The 22,478-nt window shown below is 39.9% G+C and overlaps 1 protein-coding gene across 1 annotated transcript in view; it reads left to right on the top strand.

The window, feature by feature from the left end:
- Nucleotides 1–22,478, top strand: part of LOC111158685 (parkin coregulated) — a 503,721-nt gene that overhangs the window by 296,343 nt on the left and 184,900 nt on the right. The window contains exon 4 of the mRNA XM_022520893.1: nt 10,483–10,632. Coding sequence (XP_022376601.1) covers nt 10,483–10,632 — 150 coding nt within the window. The remainder of the gene's footprint in view (nt 1–10,482; nt 10,633–22,478) is intronic.

The following is a 22,478-nucleotide window of genomic DNA, read 5'->3' as shown; positions in this document are numbered from 1 at the left end:
AAAAAAAAAAAAGAATTACAGAAATATCACCGATCTACAAATAGCACATAAGACAGTGGCCTCTTTGGAGAGCTCTAATGAGTTGAGGTCACCCAGCTATAAAGGATAAACATGCAGACACAATTAAAGGGACTTACCATTTAAGTAGCAATAACATTTTAAAAAGCAAGATATTCTTGTTAAAGAACACTCAGTGGAAAAAATATACCAAATAAAGATAAAACATGAGAATCCATATCTCAATATAAAAAATTGTTCTGAGAATTTTGTTTAATTAGAAAGGAGCAGGTACAACTGAAATGCATTACTCTTTGTGATCTAGTAACTTTACTTAAATACCTTGAAATTATCCAGGCAAATTATTTTTAAAGGGATAATTATAACCATAAAAGAGTAATGATGTTTAACAAAAAATAAAATATCTAATTCTGAAAATATGGGAAAGACATGTATTAGGATTATTTTGATTACTAAATTAAAAAAAGTATTCAAATTGTCAGTCAGGTTTGCTTGATGATTCCTGGAACTGAACAATCCAGAGACGGGTCTCATTTCAAGCATGGTTTAATCTGGTGTCTCACCACTGTCATTCTCTGTTCTGTTTTATGCAAGATATCCTAAAGCTGGCTCCCTTCTTGGCCTCTGAATGTTCCAAGTAGGTCCAGGGACTACATGCTTGCTTACTTACTTACGTATACGTGTAAGAAGGAAAAAGTGTCATTGTCCCTGAATTTATCATACCACATGCCAGTCTTGAACTGTGGTCAGGGTGAAGGAACACACTGGCCAGATTAACCTAGGTCATGCAATCACAGTACAGGTTAAAGGAAAGGAGAAATTAGTTTCCCTAAATAACATGAATTCTGTCAGAGACATTTACACCAAACATCTAACAGCTCCCCAGCGTTTCTATTATGCAGTTCTGTGGGAGCATGGGACTAACTGCCAATGGGCTGTGAATGGAAGAGGTGTGTGTTCCTTCCAAACCAAGCTTTTCAGAGCCAATGTACTGTCCTCCTACTCTCTCTTCTCCCCACCCTGTGTTAACCTGAATTGGATGTCTACCATGAATGTGAAATGGTCCTTTTCTGAGTGAAGCCAATGAGACATTAGGGTTAATCTATTACTATAGCAAACCTAGGCTATACTGACCAATTCAGATTCCCAAATGAGAACCCGTAGCAATCAAGAGAAATGAAATCTGGAATCTTGTAGATTAAAATATAATGAGGAAGTCCCCTCTATCTTGTGATCTTTCAGTAGCTAATGCTAAAGACCACCTCTCTGCCCTTTTTGAGAATTAATGTGGCCACTGGAAAGGGACCTGGTCTTTGCTTCTACTGTACACTCTACCACTTTGTGCAAATTAGTCCAACTCTTTGAGCTCAAGAGATGAGTCTGCATCTCCAGAATAATGAAATTAATCATATCTCAGAGAGTTGTGATTGTTACGTGAGTACATGTGTGGAAATGCCCAGGTCAGGTGAGAAGCAGGCTCTTAACAATTGGTGAATACTGTGTTGAATATGAGCAGTTACAGTCAGGTGGGATTATAAAATCCAGCTGTCTGATGATTGCTGTTCTTCCTTCTTTCCTCTCTACCCATTTCTCTCACACTATCTGTTAACCCTACTGCCCTTATTTCTCCATTTAAAAAATCCTACCATGAAACTAGTGTTGCTCTACAAGAATTCCTGTCCAAAAATAATGTGTTAAGTAGGTGCAAGGATGATAGGCAGGGGTTAGCCAACCCCAGAAATATTTGAATAGTTAGCTGGTCACTTACCAGAGAAGGATTCCTTCTGGGCCTAGGATATGGGGTAGAAATCAGGCCCAGCCCTTTCTGAATAGGGAAAATGAGTCAGAGAGATGCAAAACAAAGATGAGTGCTACCAGAGCTAATGGGAATGGAACATATAGCTGTCTGTGCTAAAAACACAGTTGAATAAAATGGGTAAAGACCTAAAAATAGCGAATTATGTTCTCAAACCGAATTCACTGTGTGTTGGCTGTCCATTTACCATTATCAAATAAGCAAAGTTCATCAATTTTCCAGTACAGTGTGATGGTTAAGAGCAGAGTCTCTAAAGTCAGACTATTTGGTCAAAATCCGAACTCTACCACTTACCAGCTCTCAGACAAGTTAACCACTTTGAGGCTCAGTTTATAAAATTGGCAGAAGAATGGCACCCAACCTGTAGGTTATTTCCGTGATTAAATGAGCTAATACATTTCAAGCCCTTAGCAGAGCACACGGTGTAAGTGTCGTAAATGCTATCATCACCATCATCACCATTCTCTGTCCTGGTTAGGGCAACAGTTTTTAGTCACCAAGGCTAAAACTTCATCTGGCAATCTTAATCTTTCCCCACAAGGGCTGAGTTCTAGTCAGGGAATAGTGCTACTACAGAGTGTTGCTTACTTGCTCAGAAGATGCCAGAAAACTCAGCTCCATCACAATGACTCATTCCTTAAGAGCAAGCTGCTTAAGCTCAGGACCTAGCAGATGTGCAGTCTGATTGCCCAGAGTCCACGATAAAGTCTGTGTTTGCTTTGCAGCTCTGAACATTTCTCCTGAACGTGTTCCAGGTCTGGCTCCATTTTCACCAAGACTGGGTGAGACATTGGGAGGAAGTAGGGTCTAACCACCCTGAGCATAGGCCTTGAGCTCACGCAAACCAGACCCCAGCCTGCCATCAACTAGCTGTGTGGTTTTGGCAAGTGAATTATTTCATTTCTCCCAGGGGATTATAAAACCTATTGCCCGGAGATGAAGTAAGGATTAACCGACCACATGAGTAGCATGTTTAACACAGTGCCAAGTCAAAGTGGTAATAATAGCAAATTATCATTTTTACCTTCTTGGTGTTCCTTCATGGTCATATCTCTACAGATTTCCTAGCTTTGGGTTATTGAAAAATTAATAGACTTGGATTCTATAATTCTCATCACAGTTACAATACAAATGTTAGATGGAAAGTTGATTAGATCAAGTAGAGACCTCAGTGGTATTGTAGTAGGACCAAATCATCAGGGCATATCTCTTGGATTCAGTTGTTCACACAGGGGGGAAAAAAGGCTAACTCTTCAGCCATTTCTGTGCCTTGCTTACAAGGGAGGTCTTGCCAGATGCCTTGCTGATAGAGTCTGTCTATGATCTCCTTTATGAGTAAACTTACCAGAATACATGAAGTAAGCGTAGCCTGACGTTCCAGAGAACTCACCCTGGCTGGTAATAATCACTGCTATTTTCTTAGAAGTTCTCAGATAACTTGCTTAAATAATCCATTCCAGAATTGTACCACATACTGATGCCAAACCTAGTAGTGAGCAGTTCTTCAAACTCCTGCTTTGGGGTGGGAGTGGAGCTCCTTCTTGGAAATGGATATACTAATCCACCTTCTGTTCAGTGCCCCAACTTCCTAGTTCTGTGAAAAGCCTATATACGTTGTGTCCTTCTTCATAGTCTACTACTTCCACTATCTCAAAGCTGGGGCGAATTTAGAAAGCTTTCCCCCACCAGAGGAAGAAATGTAACTGCAATTCTTAGATGTAGTGCCTGCTTGTCACAGCAGACTGTGACTGATTTGGTCTTATTCTGGGAATGAGGTCAGGGATGGCCAGCCCCTTGCTTTGGTCATCAACCCATCTGCGGTCCACTCCTTTGGGCTGAACTGAGCCAGCAGGCAGTCTAGGGACTGGGGAGCAAGGTGCGAAGAGACAAACCCTGACAGTTTCCTGACAAAGCAGAGTATGAGTAAGTTTACTCTTCATTACTCTCAGAGATGTTCGTGATGTATGAAAGTGTGCAAAGGTCCAAACTGGGCTGCAAAAAGAGCAGGAGTGTGTGGGATTACACTGTTCCTCAGGTTCCTTTATGTCTACAAAGTTGTGAGCGTAACATCCTTCATGCTAGGGACTCCATCGTTGAGACCATTTTGGTAATGAATACTTCCACTTATTAAAAAAATTATTATGTATCTGTCTTTAAAACCAAGAACATAAGGGAAAGAAAGGCCAAACACTTACCAAATGCTAAGTTGTGTTCTATGGTTCTAAAGTCAGAATACATTCTTGTCAATTGAGAAAGTGTAAAAATTAACTACTTCTCATAACAAACTTTGATAGAAAATCAGCACTTTTTAAAAAGACAATTCCCTTCTGTATGGGATGAGAGAAAAATTGATGCTTTTATTTTAACATAACGCTTACTGGAAAACAATGAACTAAACACAAAATTGTAGCCTTTATCATAGGTTTCCTGGATGCCCATAATAGCTGAGCTAAGTCTCTGATGCTTTAATTGCCCAAGAATATGAGAACTCGGCCATATCACACTTATTTAGCAGCTGAATTCGCTTGGGAAGAGAAAAATTTCTACAATTTTAAAACCAGCATTTAGTTTGAAAACATATTGTGACTTCATTATACTATGTAAATTAATGAATTACATGATTAACACCCCTTGACCACTAAAATTTATGTCCATTTCAATCCAATTTAACTAATATATTCGGCCAAACATCTTAAGTATTTATAAAATATTTTAACTTTAAAAAATACCCAAGATACATCATGAAGACATCTATAATAGTCAAATTCTTAGAGATAGCAAGTAGATGAGAGGTTACCAGGGGCTGTTTTGGGTCATGAAAAAGTTCTGGAAATACATAGTGGTGATGGTTGCACAGCATTGTGAATGTAATTCATGTCATGAAATTGCACACTTGCAAATGGTCAAATGAAATATTATACATATTTTATACAATAAAATAAAAATAATCATCTAAGATATCTAAATAAGAATGATTCAGAAACTAAAATATCCACTCTCAGCATTGTTATACTGTATTTTCTGTATTATACTGAATTTAGAAATTCTGGCCTCTGACATATGACCTAAAATAAGTACTAGAAAGTTAAGATCAATTTAACAATGTTTGTGATAATATAATTATTTATAGAAACCCATTCTCTTAAAAACAATAGAGCCAGTAAGAGAATTAAGTAAGTTCGCCAGTTAATAAATATATAAAATAATATGTTTTTAAGTATACATATCAAGAATTTTTAGAATGCTTATTGGGATAAAATGGCTTTAGACAAGTAGTATCAAAGTATAAAATTCCTTTGAGTAAACCTAACAAATTATGCAGAATCTAAATGAAAAATAATAGCTTTCCTGAGGAGCTTAAAGATGACAAGGAAAATTGAAGAGATACAGGTTTCTAATGGAAAGATTCCATACTAAAGATGTAAATTTCCCCCCAAGTAGTCTCTAAATTTATTGAAATTTTTATCAGTCTCAAGCATATATTTTAAGCGTCCAAATTATTTTAAAGTTTGTCTCGAGATATAAGTGGTTAAGAATAATCAAGAAAATACTGAGAAAGCATGAAGAGAGAGCTCTATATTCCACAAAGTTAAAATATACAAAGTCATGATCATGAAGAATAATATTTTAGGTAAATATGCTGAATATTTTTTAAGCAGTATAAAAAAATGTGCTTTTTTATGGAATAAAATCCTCTATGTGTGTATGTGTGTCTACAGAAAAGATAGTCTCTGCTTTAGCGGCTGAGTATATAAATTTCTGTTTACATTCTATTCTACAAAAAGAGATCATAGCTTTATAACCTACTTTTTCCTCACCTGTATCTTATAAACATTTTTCTACTTAAAAAAATATATTTTTCTATTAAGTGACTTTGGTAGCTTTGGAATTTTCCATTACATAGGTATACCTGATTTTACTTAATCCATTGTTTTTGGAACATTTAGATTGTTTCTAATTATAAATAATATTATCGATCACATCCTTCCCTATCACTTTCTAAACAGGTACATACTTCCTTAGACTAAATGCCTAGAAGTGAAATTGCTGGGTCAAATACTATACACATACAGTGGTGTCCCCACCCGCCGCCCCCACACTTTCATCCATGGTTTTGCTTTCCATGGTTCTGTCTCCCATGGTCAACTGCAATTCAGAAGCAGATGATACTCCTCCAGGCATATGTCAGGAGGTCAGTAGAAGCCTAATGTTATGTCACAGTTCCTGCACCAGTCCTCGCACTTTATCTCATCACATAGACATTTTGTTCTCTCTCATCACAACAAGAAGGCTGAGTGTAGCACAGTAAGATGTGTCGAGGAGAGACCACATGCACGTAACTTTTATTACACTGTATTGTTATAATTGCTCTATCAGTTGTAATTGCTAATTTCTTATTACACCTAACATAAATTAAACGTTATGATAAGAATGTATGTATAGAAAAAAAAACAAGGCATATGTTGGGGTTTGGTACTGATATGATAAGAATTTACTGGTCTTGGAACATATCCCCCATGGATAAGGAGGGGACTACTATATTGCTATAGAAAGATTGTGATGGTTTATAATATGGTATCTGTGAGAGTGCCTCTCTTCCCAAACCTGTGTCCACACTGAGTATTAAATTTTCAAAAACTTTTTGTTAAATGACATTCAAAGTTATAAAGTAGTGTTATTTTGATTACTAATGAAGCTGAACATTCTGGAATGTAAATTATTTGTTTTATTAATTTGTGCATTATATATTCCTATTCCTTGCCCATTTTTAATTAGCAAATTCAATCTTTTATTGGTTTGTGATAGCAGTTTGTTTATCAAGGATATTAACATTTACAGCATATGTCAAAAATATTTTTTAGACTTCATTGTTTGCTTTTATATTTTGTTTGGTGTTTCCAGTTTTAAAAGAAGAAGTAGAAATATTTCCATTTTCCTGATTTCCAAGTAGTGAATCATATCTGATAGTAGAAAATGTTCACACTTTGCAAAAATTATAGCAATAATGGTTTTTATGCTTGAGAAAAATCATCCATGTAACTTATAACCACCGAAGATGAGTAAGTTTTACCACTGTGACTTTAAATTATTTTTTCCTTATTCTCCAGCAATTTCTATATATCTGGAAGCTCTGTCTTGTTGATTATACTTGAAAGAAGTAAGCAGCACAATAGAAATCCAATTTTTCTGAATAGAAAGGTCCCACTGGCTGATTTATAATGTTAGTAGATATCTCATGTTAGACCCTTCTCAAAATCTTAAATCTTGAGTTCAAAGTCCTCACTTATGTCTTGACAATAGTTTTCAGGCCCATCAAGACAATAATAAACACATTCCTGCTCTTTTAAGCTACAGAATCATATTCTTTATATCTGTTAACATACTTTTTCAAAGGAAAAGAACCTTTTTTCAAAAAAAAAAAAACCCTCCCTTTTTTATTTAATTCCATTGGGATGGTGAGAACAAAAAGACTTCCACCTTAATGGTATATCTTAATTCCTCAAGAATGAGGAAAAAAAAGAGAGGAGCTGAAGTGGAAAGGGGCAATATAAAAAAATCCCTCCTGGATGAAGTTAAGGGGCTTTTAGAGTGCATAACCCGGCTTTGTTTCACAGAGACTGTAGAGGTTTTTGAGCTATTCCTTGGTCATTTAGGAGGACTCAGAGTTCCATTTTCGATGCCGTTCAGAAGAATGGTTCGCACATTTACTTGTCGTTCATTGTCAATCCAGTAGCATTTATCCCAAACATGTTAATTCAGTCAAGGTTGCAGTGAAATGAAGTAATTATTTCCTGATGGCTGTTATTGCCATCCATGGTGAGAGAGATTATTAGTTTATTTCCAAGTAAACATCATCTCTACAGACAGGCATAAACCCAATCAACAAAAGTTTGATGTCATTATTACTCAGAGATAGAAAAAATTTACCTCTAAATCAATGTATTCTGTGTGGCATACTCTAACATTGGTAGTAAATGAGCATACTCTAGGCTGTTTTATTGCAAACTTTGGTATGCATATTCTAAAAGAAGAAAACTGAAAAAGCCAGTATTCTGTAGCCACTTTGGCTATGAAAATCTTTCCTGCCATTGTCACGTGGGCTCCACAGAACGATACAACTGTTTAGAAGACTGTTTCTGTGCTATCTGGAGTTTCGTTCCCACATTGCTAAGTAAAACTTTCTCCCCAGGAGCTGCAGTCAACCTTGTAGAAGGAAGACTCTTACCTAAAAGGAGACAGCCTCCAGCATGCTGTTCCCTCTTCTGGAATACTCTTCATCTAAGGAAGAGCTACTCATCCCTTGAGTCTGTCCTGTGTCTAGGAGCCTTCTTTACTCTCTCCGCTGGCCTGGGTGACCCTTTTGGTTTGCTCTTTAACTACCCTATCAGTCTTATGAATATTCATCAAACTTGTAGTATTTGTTCACTATCTTCTTCCGGACTATATGGTGAGCCCCAAGGGGATGAGTGCCATATCTGTCTTCTTCACTCTCCTACTCCAGTTCCTAAAAGAATGACTGGCACATACACATTCTCAGCAAATATTTGATGAGTGAGGATTAAGTAAATGAATACATGTAAAGTGCTTCGCTTCATTTCTGGAATATGAGGGTACTCCACATACATGGGTACTCGTGCATGAGCTGTAGTTCTGAGCCCTAAACATGTTTAGCTTCATTGGTAGAGTTTTTGAAAGAATGTCTCTGCCCATAGTCCTCACAGCAACATTTCTGCGGGCTCCCAAGTTCTCTTTTGTTAAACTGAGCTGGGTCAGGAGGCGGGGTCAGTACCTGGTCACCTGAAAAAAACGAAACGAGTTTTACACTGGATCAAACGAGGAAAAGAGCCCCCACTACGGTCTGTGAGATGCTACAGCTGCCCATTGCCCTTCCCACCTTCCCGTGGTATTCTGACACTTGGCTTTTGGATGACTTACTACTACAACTCTTCGGCTAACTTACAGCCTTCCATTTCTAGTTGTTTTAAGAGTCTGGTCCAGCCTGCAGTGTGTCTAAATGCTGTGGTAATGAGCCATCGTACAACCGAGTCCCATAGTTGTATTCAGATTGGTTCCCTGAGGTAAAGCAGAGCCATCTCCACTCATCGCGTTTGTGTTTATAGACGGTCCTCAACTTAAAATGGTCTCATGTAGGATCTTTCAACTTTAAGATGGTGTGAAAGCCATATGCATTCAATAGAAACTGAACTTTGAATTTTGAATTTTGGTCTCTTTCTGGGCTAGCAATATGTGGTAGAATATTCTCTCATGGTGCTGGGGGTGGCAACGAGCTGCAATTTCCAGTCAGCCATGCAGGGATAAACAACCGAGATGCTCACGATTCTGTACCCATACAACCATTCTGGTTTTCACTTTCAGTGGAGTATGCAATAAATACACGAGATATTCAACAATTTTGATCGGAGCCTGAGAATCTGGTCAAATCATTACTAATAAGGGGAATGTAGGAAAAATATAAAGTTTATGGAGGAAACCTATCTTTGGAACACACTGAATTTGAGGCGCTGGAAGATCCCAGCTATTGAAAATGTGAGCTAGAGTTCAAGAATAATGTCAGGACTGCATCACATATATTGACCAGGGTGCCATCCCTTTTGGTGGCCTGGCTCCCTTTGTCTTTCCATAAATGACACATAGTTTAATCCCAGACAGTCTTTTCTTTAGAAGATGGAACATCTTACAAATAAGAGCCTTTGACTTTCTCTTAAAATAGTCTGGGGGCATCACAGTTTGTTACCACCTCTGACGTTCTATGATAGATGCTTTCTATAGCCCTTCTGTTTAAATGTTGGAACTTTTAGTCATTTTAGAAGGTAAATAATACATTCTCATGGTTGGGGAAACTGAGACCGCGTAGGGGAGTGAGCCGGTTCATACAGCTCATTACCGGAGTCCTGGTCCCTAGTCCTCTGCTTCCCCTGCTGGGACCAATGGTACCTTTCAGACCCAGCAAGCAAGGGGACAGCCAGGTAACTTACTGCTTCCCACCCTGCCTCCGCAGTGTAGCTTGTTCCTGTGCATTCAGAATTATTCTTTAAAACCACTTGGGGCTCTTACTGTTGATTCCTTCTAAAGTCCTGAGCTTTAAAAGTGTTGCTTTTCTTTCCTGCTTTCTTGAAAGTTTAAATACAGTCACTTTATGTTCACTTCTACCAGGAACTTCGTTGGTGTTTGTTACAGCCTGCAGTTTCTACGCACACACACCACACCCAGTTCTCCCTTCCCAAATAAATGTTTGTTTCCTGGCAATGGTTTTAAGGATCACATAAGTTGTTAACTGGAAAGGATTGTTGCACAGAAATTTGTCTTTATGCCGGCCTTCATGGGGTCCTCTCACCCCAGTGACACTAACGGATCTTGTCCATCACCAACGTCTTCTGTGAAGGATGATGAGAAGCTTTCTTAGGGTTGGTGAGGGAATGGGCATAAGCTGGAAGAACAAATAATGCACAAACAAGGTCTTGCTTATGACATTAAATGCTACAGTGCATCATTCAAAACTATTATAATAAAGGTTCATCCAAGTAACCGAGTACAGTTCAATTAAATGGCCTACAAGTTGGCTTTGCCTTACCATTGTAGAAATTAATGCTTTTTATTTTCGGTTTGTTCCTTGTTCTACCTTGAAGATGCCTTGAACCTTCGAAACCGGCAGGTTATCTGCGTCACCCTTAAAGTCCTCCAGCATCTGGTGGTGTCAGCTGAGATGGTGGGTGAAGCTTTGGTGCCCTATTACCGGCAAATCCTCCCCATCCTGAACATCTTTAAGAATATGAATGGTGAGTGATCCCAGGAGTCAAATGTCTTTTAAGCCCTAAGAAAAGGGAATGGTTTGAAGTGCAGTTAATTCGCAACACATTTAGGATCTATTATTGCTTATAAACCAAGATCCATTTGGAGATCTAAATAGTGTAACTCCCACCCTTCCCTGCTACTCCTCAGAGAAACAGTAAAATTAACAATTTCATTTATTACTCCTCACACGTACAGCTTACTTCCTCAGCACAGAAGCATTGAAGCAGTTCTGTAATCTCCCAGTAATTAAACTGTGAAGTTTTTGTTAACAGTCTTTTGAATACATTAGTAGGTTTTGAGTTTGTCCTTTCTCTTGGTAGTAATTCTACCTTTAGAGACTGTTAAAATTTTATTAATTGGTTTAAGATGAATTTTTAAGGAGAAAAATAGATAATTTGTAGCTGTTTGGTTGATGGTGAGTGCTGATTATAAATACATATCTGTGATGATGCGTTTATTTGTTTTAATTATTCTCTAAGCTTTGGAAGCACTAGTGAGCTCAGCTGAATCTGCTTTGCCCTAACAAAGGTACTAGCAAGTTGTGGTGATCTCTGGTGGGCAGTGGATGTATATTTGTTTATTGGGAGTGTGATTTTTCCTTTTATTCCTCTTGAAAAGATATGATTCTAATTTTCTTTTATGTTGCTAACTTTGAATTTCCATGCTTCTCATATGCACAGTGTAAGTCAACATTTGAAGTTAATTCCCGACAGTCATGTAAATAAGTTATCAGTTCAGTGGGACACTGCTTGAATTTTGTGTGTGTGTGACATGATCTGCTCATGTACATACAAGAAAAAAAAGGAAACAAAAGACCTGAGTGTTCCTGCCACACAACTCCTTTGTTTGGAATCACTATTTTTTAATTCAGAAATTGCTATTAAAAGTCTGGTTAATTAAGCAGACCGTTCAGGAAATCATGGAATCCTCAAAAAGTCTTTATCTGTCTTTCAACAGCAGGACCTACTTATATACTTAATATTAAATGTATTTAGTAAAAAGGAATTCACCTGGAGTTATGGAAGCTTAGGAATGCTCATAATAGAGTGAGTTAATATCCATCCAAAATACTTGAATGGCAGAAGACTTAATGTGGACATTGAGACAAGTTTCAGGAAACTCAAAACTGGGCCTTATTAAGTGAATCTCCTATGATCTAATAAACTGACAGATTTAGTAACAGCATTTCTACTTTATGGAAAATACTTGTTCAAGAATTTTTATATTCAGGGGCACCTGGGTGGCTCAGTGGATTAAAGCCTCTGCCTTTGGCTCAGGTCATGATCCCAGGGTCCTGGGATGGAGCCCCGCATCAGGCTCTCTGCTCGGCAGGGAGCCTGCTTCCTCCTCTCTCTCTCTCTGCCTGCCTCTCTGCCTACTTGTGATCTCTATCTGTCAAATAAAATAAAATAAAATCTTAAAAAAAAAAGAATTTTTATATTCAGACTTCCTATTTTTACTGTATAGCAGCATCAAATATCCATGGAGCTATAGAATGACTCTACATGTGCACATTGTTCAAATATGGCTCATTAAAGAAGCCCTAAGTTCGCTCATTCTGTCTAGACTCCAGTTAACTGGAGAGAGACAGAGATGGCAGAGAGGAAGATGACAGAAATCGAGAGATGACAGAGGCAGTTACTTTAAAAATGGAAGAATTAAGGAGGAGCCACCCCCAGAAAGTCTCAGTTGTAGCTAACATTTTTCAAGTGTGTGATTAGCAAGGGTCTCCTCAATAATCCTCATGGAAACCTGTGGTAAATGTACCATTGCCATGCCTGTCTTTTCACCGTAAAAGCTGTCTTTCTGGAATTCTTCTCACATGGAAACCTGTGCTTCTGTGCTTGACCGTCATGAACCATGAGCTCTAGCACACGTCTCCCCTCCCTCCCTTGAGTAAGAGCAGTGGCTCCTACCACCCTGGGCTTATGCTTTCAGGGTCCCACGGTAGAATCTCCAGCTTAAATCTAAGCAATTTTGTATTATATAGAAGAAGAAAAACAGTGATGTTCAAAAGACAATTAGAATCTCCCTCATCCTCAAGGAAACCTGCAAAGAAGAGTAAGTTTAGCCACCACAGAGAGATAAATAACTAGATCGTTCAACGAAAGCAGTTGGTTTCTACATCTTTCACATACTTTTGATTTGATTCTTTAACTCACAGATGTTCACATGCTTAACGAAAGAAGTAATTGGCTCTAGGACTATATCCCTATTTAGATTTTATCAATGTGGGAATTTATAGTTTATACCCTAGACTTAATTGGTCCCAAACAAGGTTAATTATTTTGGAACATTTCAAAATGCATGCACGAGGAATTCTACATTCAACTATTTTCTGCATAATATCTTTCTGACATTTGAGGGGGAAAAGTATTAGCTTCAGCTTCATTTTCTACTTATCTTAGAAACCTGTCAGTACAATGCCAGAATGCAGTAAACTGGACTTCCAGAGGGTCATCTTACAAAATTGGAGCATTCTAGCCGTAAAACTTAAAACTATTCTTCCAAGTGGCTATGTTGCCATGGGTCCAGTTCTACCAAAAGAAGCATATAACACAGGATTTTCAATTATAACAGTACTTTTACTATAGAAATAATTTAACTTTAGTAGCAGCTTAATAAATCCTATTTTATAATTATAGATACTTATATTTGCAGACCATATATACTTATTTTATCTGAGCACATGTCTTTAGAATAGTCATATTTATAAAGAAAATTATATTAGAAATTTATAGCATGTAACATTCGAAAAAATTCATCCTTAATTTCAACGTATTTAAAAGAATTCCACACATTTCTATGTTTCCCCTACTTAACTTTCACATAAGTCAAGGTCCTGTTAAATTCAGATTAAAACGTTTCTTTCAATTCCCACCACAAAATATTTGTTTAGAATGAGACCAGAGATCAATGCCAGAAAGAAAGAATGAATGAGAGACTAGTCCTTCAAATGTAACGACCTTGTCCTCTGTCAGTGTTCCCTCCAAGTGCAAGCCTGCTCCTTTCCTGAAATTTCTGTCCTATTTTAATGTCAAATGGACTTTGTGGGAAATGAGCAGTGGGGCTGAAGAGGTAAGAGCTGGACAAACAGTGACGCAGGCACAGACTCCAAGGCGCCCTGGACTTCGAGTCTTCTTGGGAGACCAAAGGGAGCCAAAGAGGGGCAGGCAGCAGCCGGAAGTGGGTAGCAGCACTGATGGATGGCCTGATCTACACTTCTATGGGTATTCAAACTTACAGCAAGCCCCACAAGATGATTCCTGTCCTGAGAGTTAAGAGTGGCTTTGCGTTTCTCTTTATGCATATTTTTTTTACAGGGTTTAATTAGGCTACATTTTAAAAGTTATAAAAACAACAGAAGTCTAAGAAGAAAGCTGTGACTTGGAGGGGGTAACATCCAGAGTCAGAAGATGCAAGTCTTGTAGCTTCTCTGACTTTACATTGGTTTTAAATTTTTCTAAATCATCTATACAACATATAAGAGCATCTTTTTTTGTAGGGTTGATGTGACAGTTGAAGATAATGTGTCCATAGGTTCTTTGTGTACATCCTGGTTGGCCAGGTGCTCAGTGAGATGGCCATCACTATCATACGACATGATATACATGTACCGTATTATAGACATATGATACTATGATGTTCTATACAGATATTGCAATGCTCTATAAATTATTATATCACAACATGAGTAGATGATTGAATGTGTTGGGCCCCCTGTTGGGTAACTCTTCTGCTTGGGCCTTCTGTGAGCCTGTGAGTACAGTATAGATTCCTGGTTTTCCAATGGGGGTGATCCCTTTGCCTCAAGGGGTTCATCTTGCCTCTGATTGCCAAATGCCAGGTGGGTGACCAAATAAGTTAAGGACTCTGGGATTCATTCAAGGATAACAGGTTTTCAAGTCCATCTCTTCCTGGCATAACCTTTAAGCTGGAACATGTAAGGTGTTTTAGAGAAAGTCATATTTTAAAAAGAGAAGCCTGAGTGTGACCAAAAAGGGACACCTGGATCACTATCCTCTTTGGAAGATCCAAAGTACTATCTAAGTTTGAGCTTGTTTTCCTTAATTCTAAACAATGAGTTTTGGATATCTAAACCACTTTGTCTTTCCAGTCCCTGCTTTGAGCTGAAAGAGAAGGAAGAAGTAGCAATTTCTTCTTTCCTATATACTTTCACAAATGTTATTAAAGGTTACAGAAAATTAAGACAATAGGAATGTTCAATTTATAGCTTCCAGAGATGAAACTACAAAATTAATGAGGCAGTGTACTGCATTTGAGAGGCATGAAACAATAAATGGCATTAAAACATTTATAGCTAAAATATGGGGCTCTGCCAGCAGATTAGAGCTCTCCAATCACCCTGCTTTCTGGAGGCAATCCTAATTTTGGTTCCTTTGTTTCCAGCAGCACCCGTAGTCCTAAAACAGCTCAGAGACTCCATGCATCAGCGATTCTAATAGCACCATAAGTTTATGTCATGGAACATGTGAAAATAGAGTAATGAAATAACGTTTGTTTATGTGGATGTGAAAATCAAACATGGCCCCTTTGTGTGTAGGTTTTCCCAGGATAGTTCTAGGATGTATGCCACTAGAGATTAATAAAAGTCGATGAAGAAAGGATTTAAAAACTGCAATTCAAGTTCGGACACATTAAAACATATAGATATGAGAATGCATTAAATTTGTAAAATTTCAGAGTATTTGTACCAAGTCTGACCCTGAAGTTTAAGTTGTTTGAAGAAGTTAGAAACAATTGTTTTCTGCTGGTAGTCATTTAAAACACTTCTAATGAAAACCCAAGTGTTCTCCATCAACCTGATTCAAACTCTCCCAGATGTTTCTGAGAGCCCAATGGGACCCATTCTCAATGGTCCTTTAAAATGCTGATGAACTTTTGGGAGCTGTAGACAAAAAAGTCTGTAGTTTTGTTTTTGTTTTTTTTTTTATCTCCTAATTGACTTGTATAAAGGTTATTTCTCAGAGCTTTAAATTTAATTTTGGAATTAAGTTTTATTCCCCATGGGATTCTGTCCAATTTTGAGGATGACTTATATTTTAGAAATTTACTTCAAAGTTTCTTTGAAATCTTTAGGTTTATTAGATGTGAAGGCACTTGAGAGTCTTAAGTTTACTAAGGTACATATTAGAACTACCTCCTCCATTCCTGAACGGTAGATTCAGAATGATCTTGTGTCTATCTCATCTCCTTTGAGTTCTTCTTCAGCTCAGATTTAACTGGGTGCCCTAAAGAGAATCCTAGGATCTTAAGAAAGCTGGCAGATACGCATAGGGACCCTTTGGTCTGCACCTGTCTCCAATTTACTGAACTACCGTATCCCATCATGAGTTCTACAAGGTCAAAACATTTATGTTGGGTTTTCTTTCTCTTGCGCAGACTGTGGCATGCCTAGAAGAATTAGGCGCTTTGCAAGTGTTTGGGATTCATACCCTAACCCAGTCGTCCTGCCCACTACTTGTTTATTCAGTCCTGTCTTAAATAAGTAGCTTCACTATTTCATGAGGTAACCCATTCTACTTCCAAAAGAAAGGCATGTCCTACACTAAGTTGAGACTTATGGCTAACATTCAGATTTACCTGTCTAATCTAAACCACACGGAACAGTGTCAAATCCCTTTCCCAAATAGCAGGCCTTCGAAAAATTATGTAAGACTTTCCTTCCCTCTCAATCTTAATTTCTCCAAGATTAAGGTCTCTTCTTCCAAGTGTTCTTTATAAGCACAGCTTCCAAAACCTCAGAGGGTGGGGAGGGAGGACCCACAAATCTGCAAACACTGATGATTCTGCAGTAGTCTGAGAACAGCCCCAGGACACAGAGTATCCTGAGAAAAGTCTGCCCTCGATGAGGCACCCCACATGTGGCCACCCTGTAAAATGTCTGTACTATTGGGAAATCTACAAATGCTCACTGAGTCAATTTTCTCTTCACTCAGACTCCTTCATCCAAGTTTTTCAAACCCATTCACTTGTAAGAGAAAAAGTCCGTATAGGTGGGGGGCACATATTAGAAATTGCCTCAGAACCTGTCCTGTTTCTTCTCTGTAGACCACTCTGGTTGCATCTGCCAAGAGCGAAAAATTATTCTCCAAGTTGTGTCTCTGTATCCAGAAACACATAAACAGGCAGGGTGATGACCCAACGAAACCAGAATCCAGTTCTGAAGGCTGTGTATTAGTTTCTTAGGGCTACTGTAAGACATTTCCAAAAACTGGGAGCCTTCAACAACAGAAAGTAATTGTCTCATGGTTCTGGTGTCAGTAGGGCCACGCTCGCCAAGTCTGTAGGGATGAACCAACGCCATGCCTGTCTTCTTGCTCCTGGGGCACCTGGCAGTCCTTGGGCTGACTTGGAGGTGCACCACTCCAATGCGTGCCTCCATCTGCATGTGACACTCCTCGCTGTGTGTCTCTGTGTCTCGTCTCTTCAGAAGGGCACACCAGTCCTTGTAAGGATTGGGTGAAGGGCCCAGCCTACTCCAGGATGACCTCCTTTCAACAAATCACATCACAAGGACCCTATTTTCAAGTAAGGTCAAATATAGAGGTTCCAGAAAGGACAGTGTTCAACCCAGGATAGCCTTGGCTAACTCTCCCCCAGGGTACGTGGAGATAAAATCCCGTCCTTGATAAGCAAAGCTAGAGGTTTTGTGTGCCTTTTGCTCTCACTGTAATAACTGAAAGCAGACTCCCGCTTTCTACAACAGCAAGTTCCTTTTCCGTTCAGCAGGATGGGCTTGTGGGATTAAGACAGGAAAGGGATCTAAGTGAGCATGAGCAGAGGAGATGGCAAGGACCTGATTTCGTTTCCTTTCAGTGATGCTGCAAACTAAGCAAAGAGGGGAAGCAAATGCTTCCTCAGCTTGGGGTGGTGCCCTGGCTGCACCAGAATCCCCCAAGGGCACCTCCAAGCTTCCAGAAGTCCCCAAAGCCCGACTCCGGGTAGGGGACTCACTCACCTGCACCAGTCCAACCAGCTGGGCAAGGTTGCTAGGCCACTTTGTGCTTGAACGGTATTTGGACCAGTAAGTTGGGGTTCACCTCGTGGACAAGGACAGGTAGAACAATAGGGGGGGAAACCAGAAACGGGACAGTTTGTAAGAGCAAAGGCTCTGCCATCTGGTTTCCTGGGTTTGAACCCTGGCTTGAGGTCACCAGCTGTGTGACCTTTGATGGGTTATATAACTCTTCTGTGCCTCCATTGCCTTAATTAAGAAAGGAGTTTGTTTGGAGGCCTAGAGAGAGCGGGCTGACCTGCAGAGGGCTGCCAGGGGATCACTCGGGAGGGCTGTCAGAACGTGGGTGAAGTTGCTTTGCAAATCGGCAGGCAGTAGGTAAAGATCACATCTGTTGCCTGACTCAGGGGTTGCGGGGAGAGCTGTGGTTTCCGGTCCTTCCAAGAAAACCAAGTGAAATCGATTGGAATTCGTATGGCAGTTTGGTAAGGTGATCAGATACAATATAAATTTTCAAGAATTGATGTCTTTTTTATATGTTGGCCATCAGAAACACTGCGAAATTTGTCTCCCAGTGGCAGAAGTATCCCACCAGAGGGAAACTTGGGCGGTTCCACTCCTCTTGCCCTGTGAGCTAGTTTTAGCTCCTTCTCTGGATTCCTTTCATTTCAGGAGAGAGTTGAAATATTTATCTAATCAAAAGGCTGAAACTAGAGGTTTTCCAAAACCTGCACGCCCTAACGGACTATTGAAATCCCAACCTTCTTCTGAGACGGACACTGCTTTCTGTTTGTAAGTGGCTTTTCTATTTGGAGTTTCTCTGTGTGAATCTTTCTGAAACTCAGTGTCCGAGTGGAACTTTGCCTCCCTGGGTCAGATTGTCAGAACACCAAATTATAGCTGGCCCAGGGGCATCACTAGAGTCCCAGATTAATGGCAGACGTGGTGTTCTCTAGAACAAGATTGTCTAGAACAGGCTGCACAGGTAAACCCATACATCATCTCTAAACTGCTGTAGTAGGGCTGCTGTTTCATGGAAAGGCAGGCTTGAGATGGGTGCTGACCCTCTGTGCCCCACTGCCTGCTTGTCGGAATGGACCGTGTGTCCTACCCAAGATCTCAACCTTGAGTGACCACCCTAATTCCAGTCGAGGGACTCACAGGAGATAGCACTTGTTTTTTCTCCAGAAGTGGATTCAAACATTGCATCCTCTGGAACCTTCTCTGATCTTGCTGTGACCAGCAGAGGGAATTGGTCTCTCTCCCCTAGGGCTTGCTACTGTCTCTCCTGCTGTGTAGATTCTGTTATCTACCCTTGTCCATCTCATCAACTAGCCTGGCTGGGAGGTCCCAGAGGCAGGGAGAGGTGGGGACAACTGGCCGTTTGCTCAACCTGTCTGCCAAACCATGTGTGAAATTTGTCTTTTTTTCCCCCTTACACCCACTCTGAGGTACTCCAAAATGGATCAACACACAGAACGATTTGATTCCAGCTGGTTCCCAATCCATGGCCAGTATATCTCCACCACTAGCTGGAAACGCACTTTTCTGAATAGGAGATTTCCACGGATTCCACGGATTCAGCTAAGGCCTTTAAGATATGCCTAGAGAAATCTGTATAATATGCTTTAATGTATTTAAAAGCTCAAGATGGGCCCCAAATGAGCAAGCATGCAAATATTCGCCCAAGAGAAAACAGTGTTCTCTTCTATTTTTGCAACAGAAAGTTTTACTTAATCTGGGCAAGAAAGCACATGGTGATTTCTAAAGCTTTAATTTAAAGAGGCTCCTATATTCTGCCAGATCATAATTTGTACTTTTTAAGTCACCTAAAATATCAACTATGGATTTGTAGATAATTAAGGTCTCGTTCTCATCTTCCTTTATATGCAAATCTTTCAGGAGCACCAACAAATGACTTTTTAGAGGTCTCTATGTGGACATTGCAGAGAAAATAAGCATGTCACCAGTGTAAGTGTTATGTTGAACAGTCACTATGCATGACATAATTAAAAGGCAAGTTTTAAAGGGAATTGGAGACAAAAAAATAAGCTTTATGCAGTGGGGGAGTCTTTCCCTGACTACATAAAACTTAATAGGGGCCTTAAATGTTCTGCTCACTCAGAAGATCAAAGGCACTTGGAGTCACACAACTCCAGTACTTAGAATCACTTCATGAACAGATTGACCAAAACTCTGAACTTGACTTGTCCTCAGATACTCTGCCTCCCACGCTATCCGCCCCCCAGCACAGATCTGTTCTGTGCTGGAAGCTTGCCTCGGAACACAGGAGTGCCCTGGACCATCCCCTCCATTTCTCTGCCTTATGTCTTGTCCTCCCCCAAAAACTTCGTCTACCGAGGTCGTATCCCCTAGGTTGTCAGGGTGGGACACGCTGATGGTGACAAGAGGGGCAGTCCTTGCAGCTGATACTGTCCTGAACTAGCATGACACTTACTTCTTGGGCCTGGAGGCTGTAGGGCTGATTGTCTCCTGGGAAACATGGCTGACAGATCTTCATGATCCTTGCCATGGGCAGTCACTCTCTATCCTGGAGAGTCTCCTTCCTTGGCCCTGAGCCTTCTTCCTCCCTCAGTGAGGGTGAGTCTCCTACACTCACCTCAGATTCTTGTGCCCACAATTCCTCTGTTCTTCTAGGAAGCCCTGTTCCACAGGGTGGAAATGACCCCCAGCAGCCCTCCCTCCCGTGGGAAAACTATACTTGCCCATCCTGAGTGCTGAAAACTCTGGGAGTGCAAGTGCAGGCCCTCAGTCCTGCTGGCCGGGCTCCACTGGATTCTCAGCTATGAGGAAGCCCTGGGACTTTGTTTTGTCCCACTGTTGGGCTCTCCAGATGGTTCTACCAGCCAGGTGAGATTGGAAGCAGAGCACAGAGGTAGCGCCCTTCAAAGAAATCTCCTCCTTGTCTTCTCACCACATATGGGCTCTCTTCAGAAGCCTTCCTCTGTCCATCTGGGAAGCTGGTCCCCTGAAACTCACACAGGTGTGCTGCTGACCGAGTGGCTCTGTGGGTCACGTGAGTGGCAGAGCCCTATTTCAGCTCCCTGTCACACCGGTTTTGGCTTACTTGAGCCAAACACAAAACTGTTGGAGGACTTTTCCACTTATGGTGAAATCAGCTTTCTGTTCTTATTGTCTTCCTCAAAAATCTATTATTTTTCACATTGACAGTGTGGAATGTATGTAACTCAGCAGAAGCTTAGCCATCAATGAAGAAGGATTGAAAAATATAATGGACATATTTCTTTAGAAAAACTGCAAATAGTATTGATATTTCTTTGCTTGCCTGCTTTCTGTATTATATTTTTAAGTACATCCTGAATTAATGTTCCAAGTAATAAAGAAAGAAGCATTGGCGGCAATGTTGTTATGACTAAGTTCTATTCAGATCCTTCCAAGTTCAGTTTGCGTTTTCCCCCTTTAAATACGGTACTTGCAACTGAGCTTTCTGTGAGCCTATTTCTATCCATTTTGAGATGGCAGTGAACAGAAAGTGACCCTCCATTCAGTAACTTTGAGAGTCCGCATACCTGTTACAATCCCGCTTCTGCTTCCCCCAAACAAACCCTGCATTTATCTTAAAAACTAAAATCTAAAACTAAACTAAAAAGCTAATATTTTAAGCTTTGTTTTTACCTTTAGATAAGTTGGATATTACAACATATATATATATATATATATATATATATATATATATTATACACATAGAGGGTTTCGAGGAATTTGTAGTTCTTCTAACAGAAATCAATGAGTACAATACACATTTGTATGTGGATATGTTTATTATAAATAAGGAAAACAACCACCTGATCAGATGGCTGGGATGTAGGTCTGTCTAGAAGCAGTGGAATATATGTTATCCTTTCAAAATTTCTTAAAATTCTGTAAGTATGGAAAGATGACACTCAAAGAGACGTACTAGAATATTTAGCTTGTGATGGCAGGTCCATCAAAACCTGCCGGCATGCCCACCTGTACTTATCCACCTATCACACTTTCTGTTTATGCCTTGGAGTACTGGGCCTCCTTTCTCTCACCTTAAGCCTGGTCTCACTACCTCCAGGAAAACAAATGCACTAGGCTATCTCAAGAAGCTGTAGAGAGCAATGTGGTTTTTACTAACTATTTGGGAAATTCCAAAGAGAAGACCACATAGTTTATATTGATTGATTGATTGATTGATTGATTGAAGGGGGAAAAAATTACTGTGCGCTTACCATATGTCAATTTAGCAAAGCATCCTAAAAATCCTTAGAGATGGAAAGCATGCCCCATGCTGCCATTTTCCACTTCTCAGATCCACCAACGACTTCCTCACAGCCTTATCCCATGTGCCTGAATTAACACGAACCTCCATGGGAGACCTGGAGAGTAAAGGGCGTTTCCAGAACCCTGAAGAAACAAGCCAGCTTTCGGTTCCTCCCACCCCCACCGTCTTCTGCACTCATTAATACCTTGACCCTGAGGTCAGGGCATGAATCTGGAAGAATAAAATCCAGATGCAATGGTGGACTTGTTGAGACTGCTCAGATGGCAAGAGGAGGGTGCTTAGACTTAGTGCATTAGCTTAACCAATGAAACAGGGAAGACATAGAACAAAGTTTCAAATTACTGACCATTACCATTGCCTTCTTGCAGAAGAATAGGAATGTCAGCTTCCTCATCCCCAGCCACACACTGTCCATTCCTGGGAAGGACCTGAGAAGACCTCCTTATGTGGGCAACCTCCAAACACTATTTTTTGGGATGAAGGTTTAGGTTTTGTTTCATTTTTGTTTTTTGTTTTTGTTTGGTTTGGTTTTTGTTTGGTTTCTTTGTTTTGGTTTTACT

The sequence above is a fragment of the Enhydra lutris genome, unplaced genomic scaffold (genome assembly GCF_002288905.1).
Source record: "Enhydra lutris kenyoni isolate GAN:26980312 unplaced genomic scaffold, ASM228890v2 scaffoldscaffold62, whole genome shotgun sequence".
In the NCBI taxonomy this organism is placed as follows: Eukaryota; Metazoa; Chordata; class Mammalia; order Carnivora; family Mustelidae; genus Enhydra; species Enhydra lutris.
Note: the sequence above shows the minus strand (reverse complement) of the source record. Positions and strands in the feature narration are given on the sequence as shown.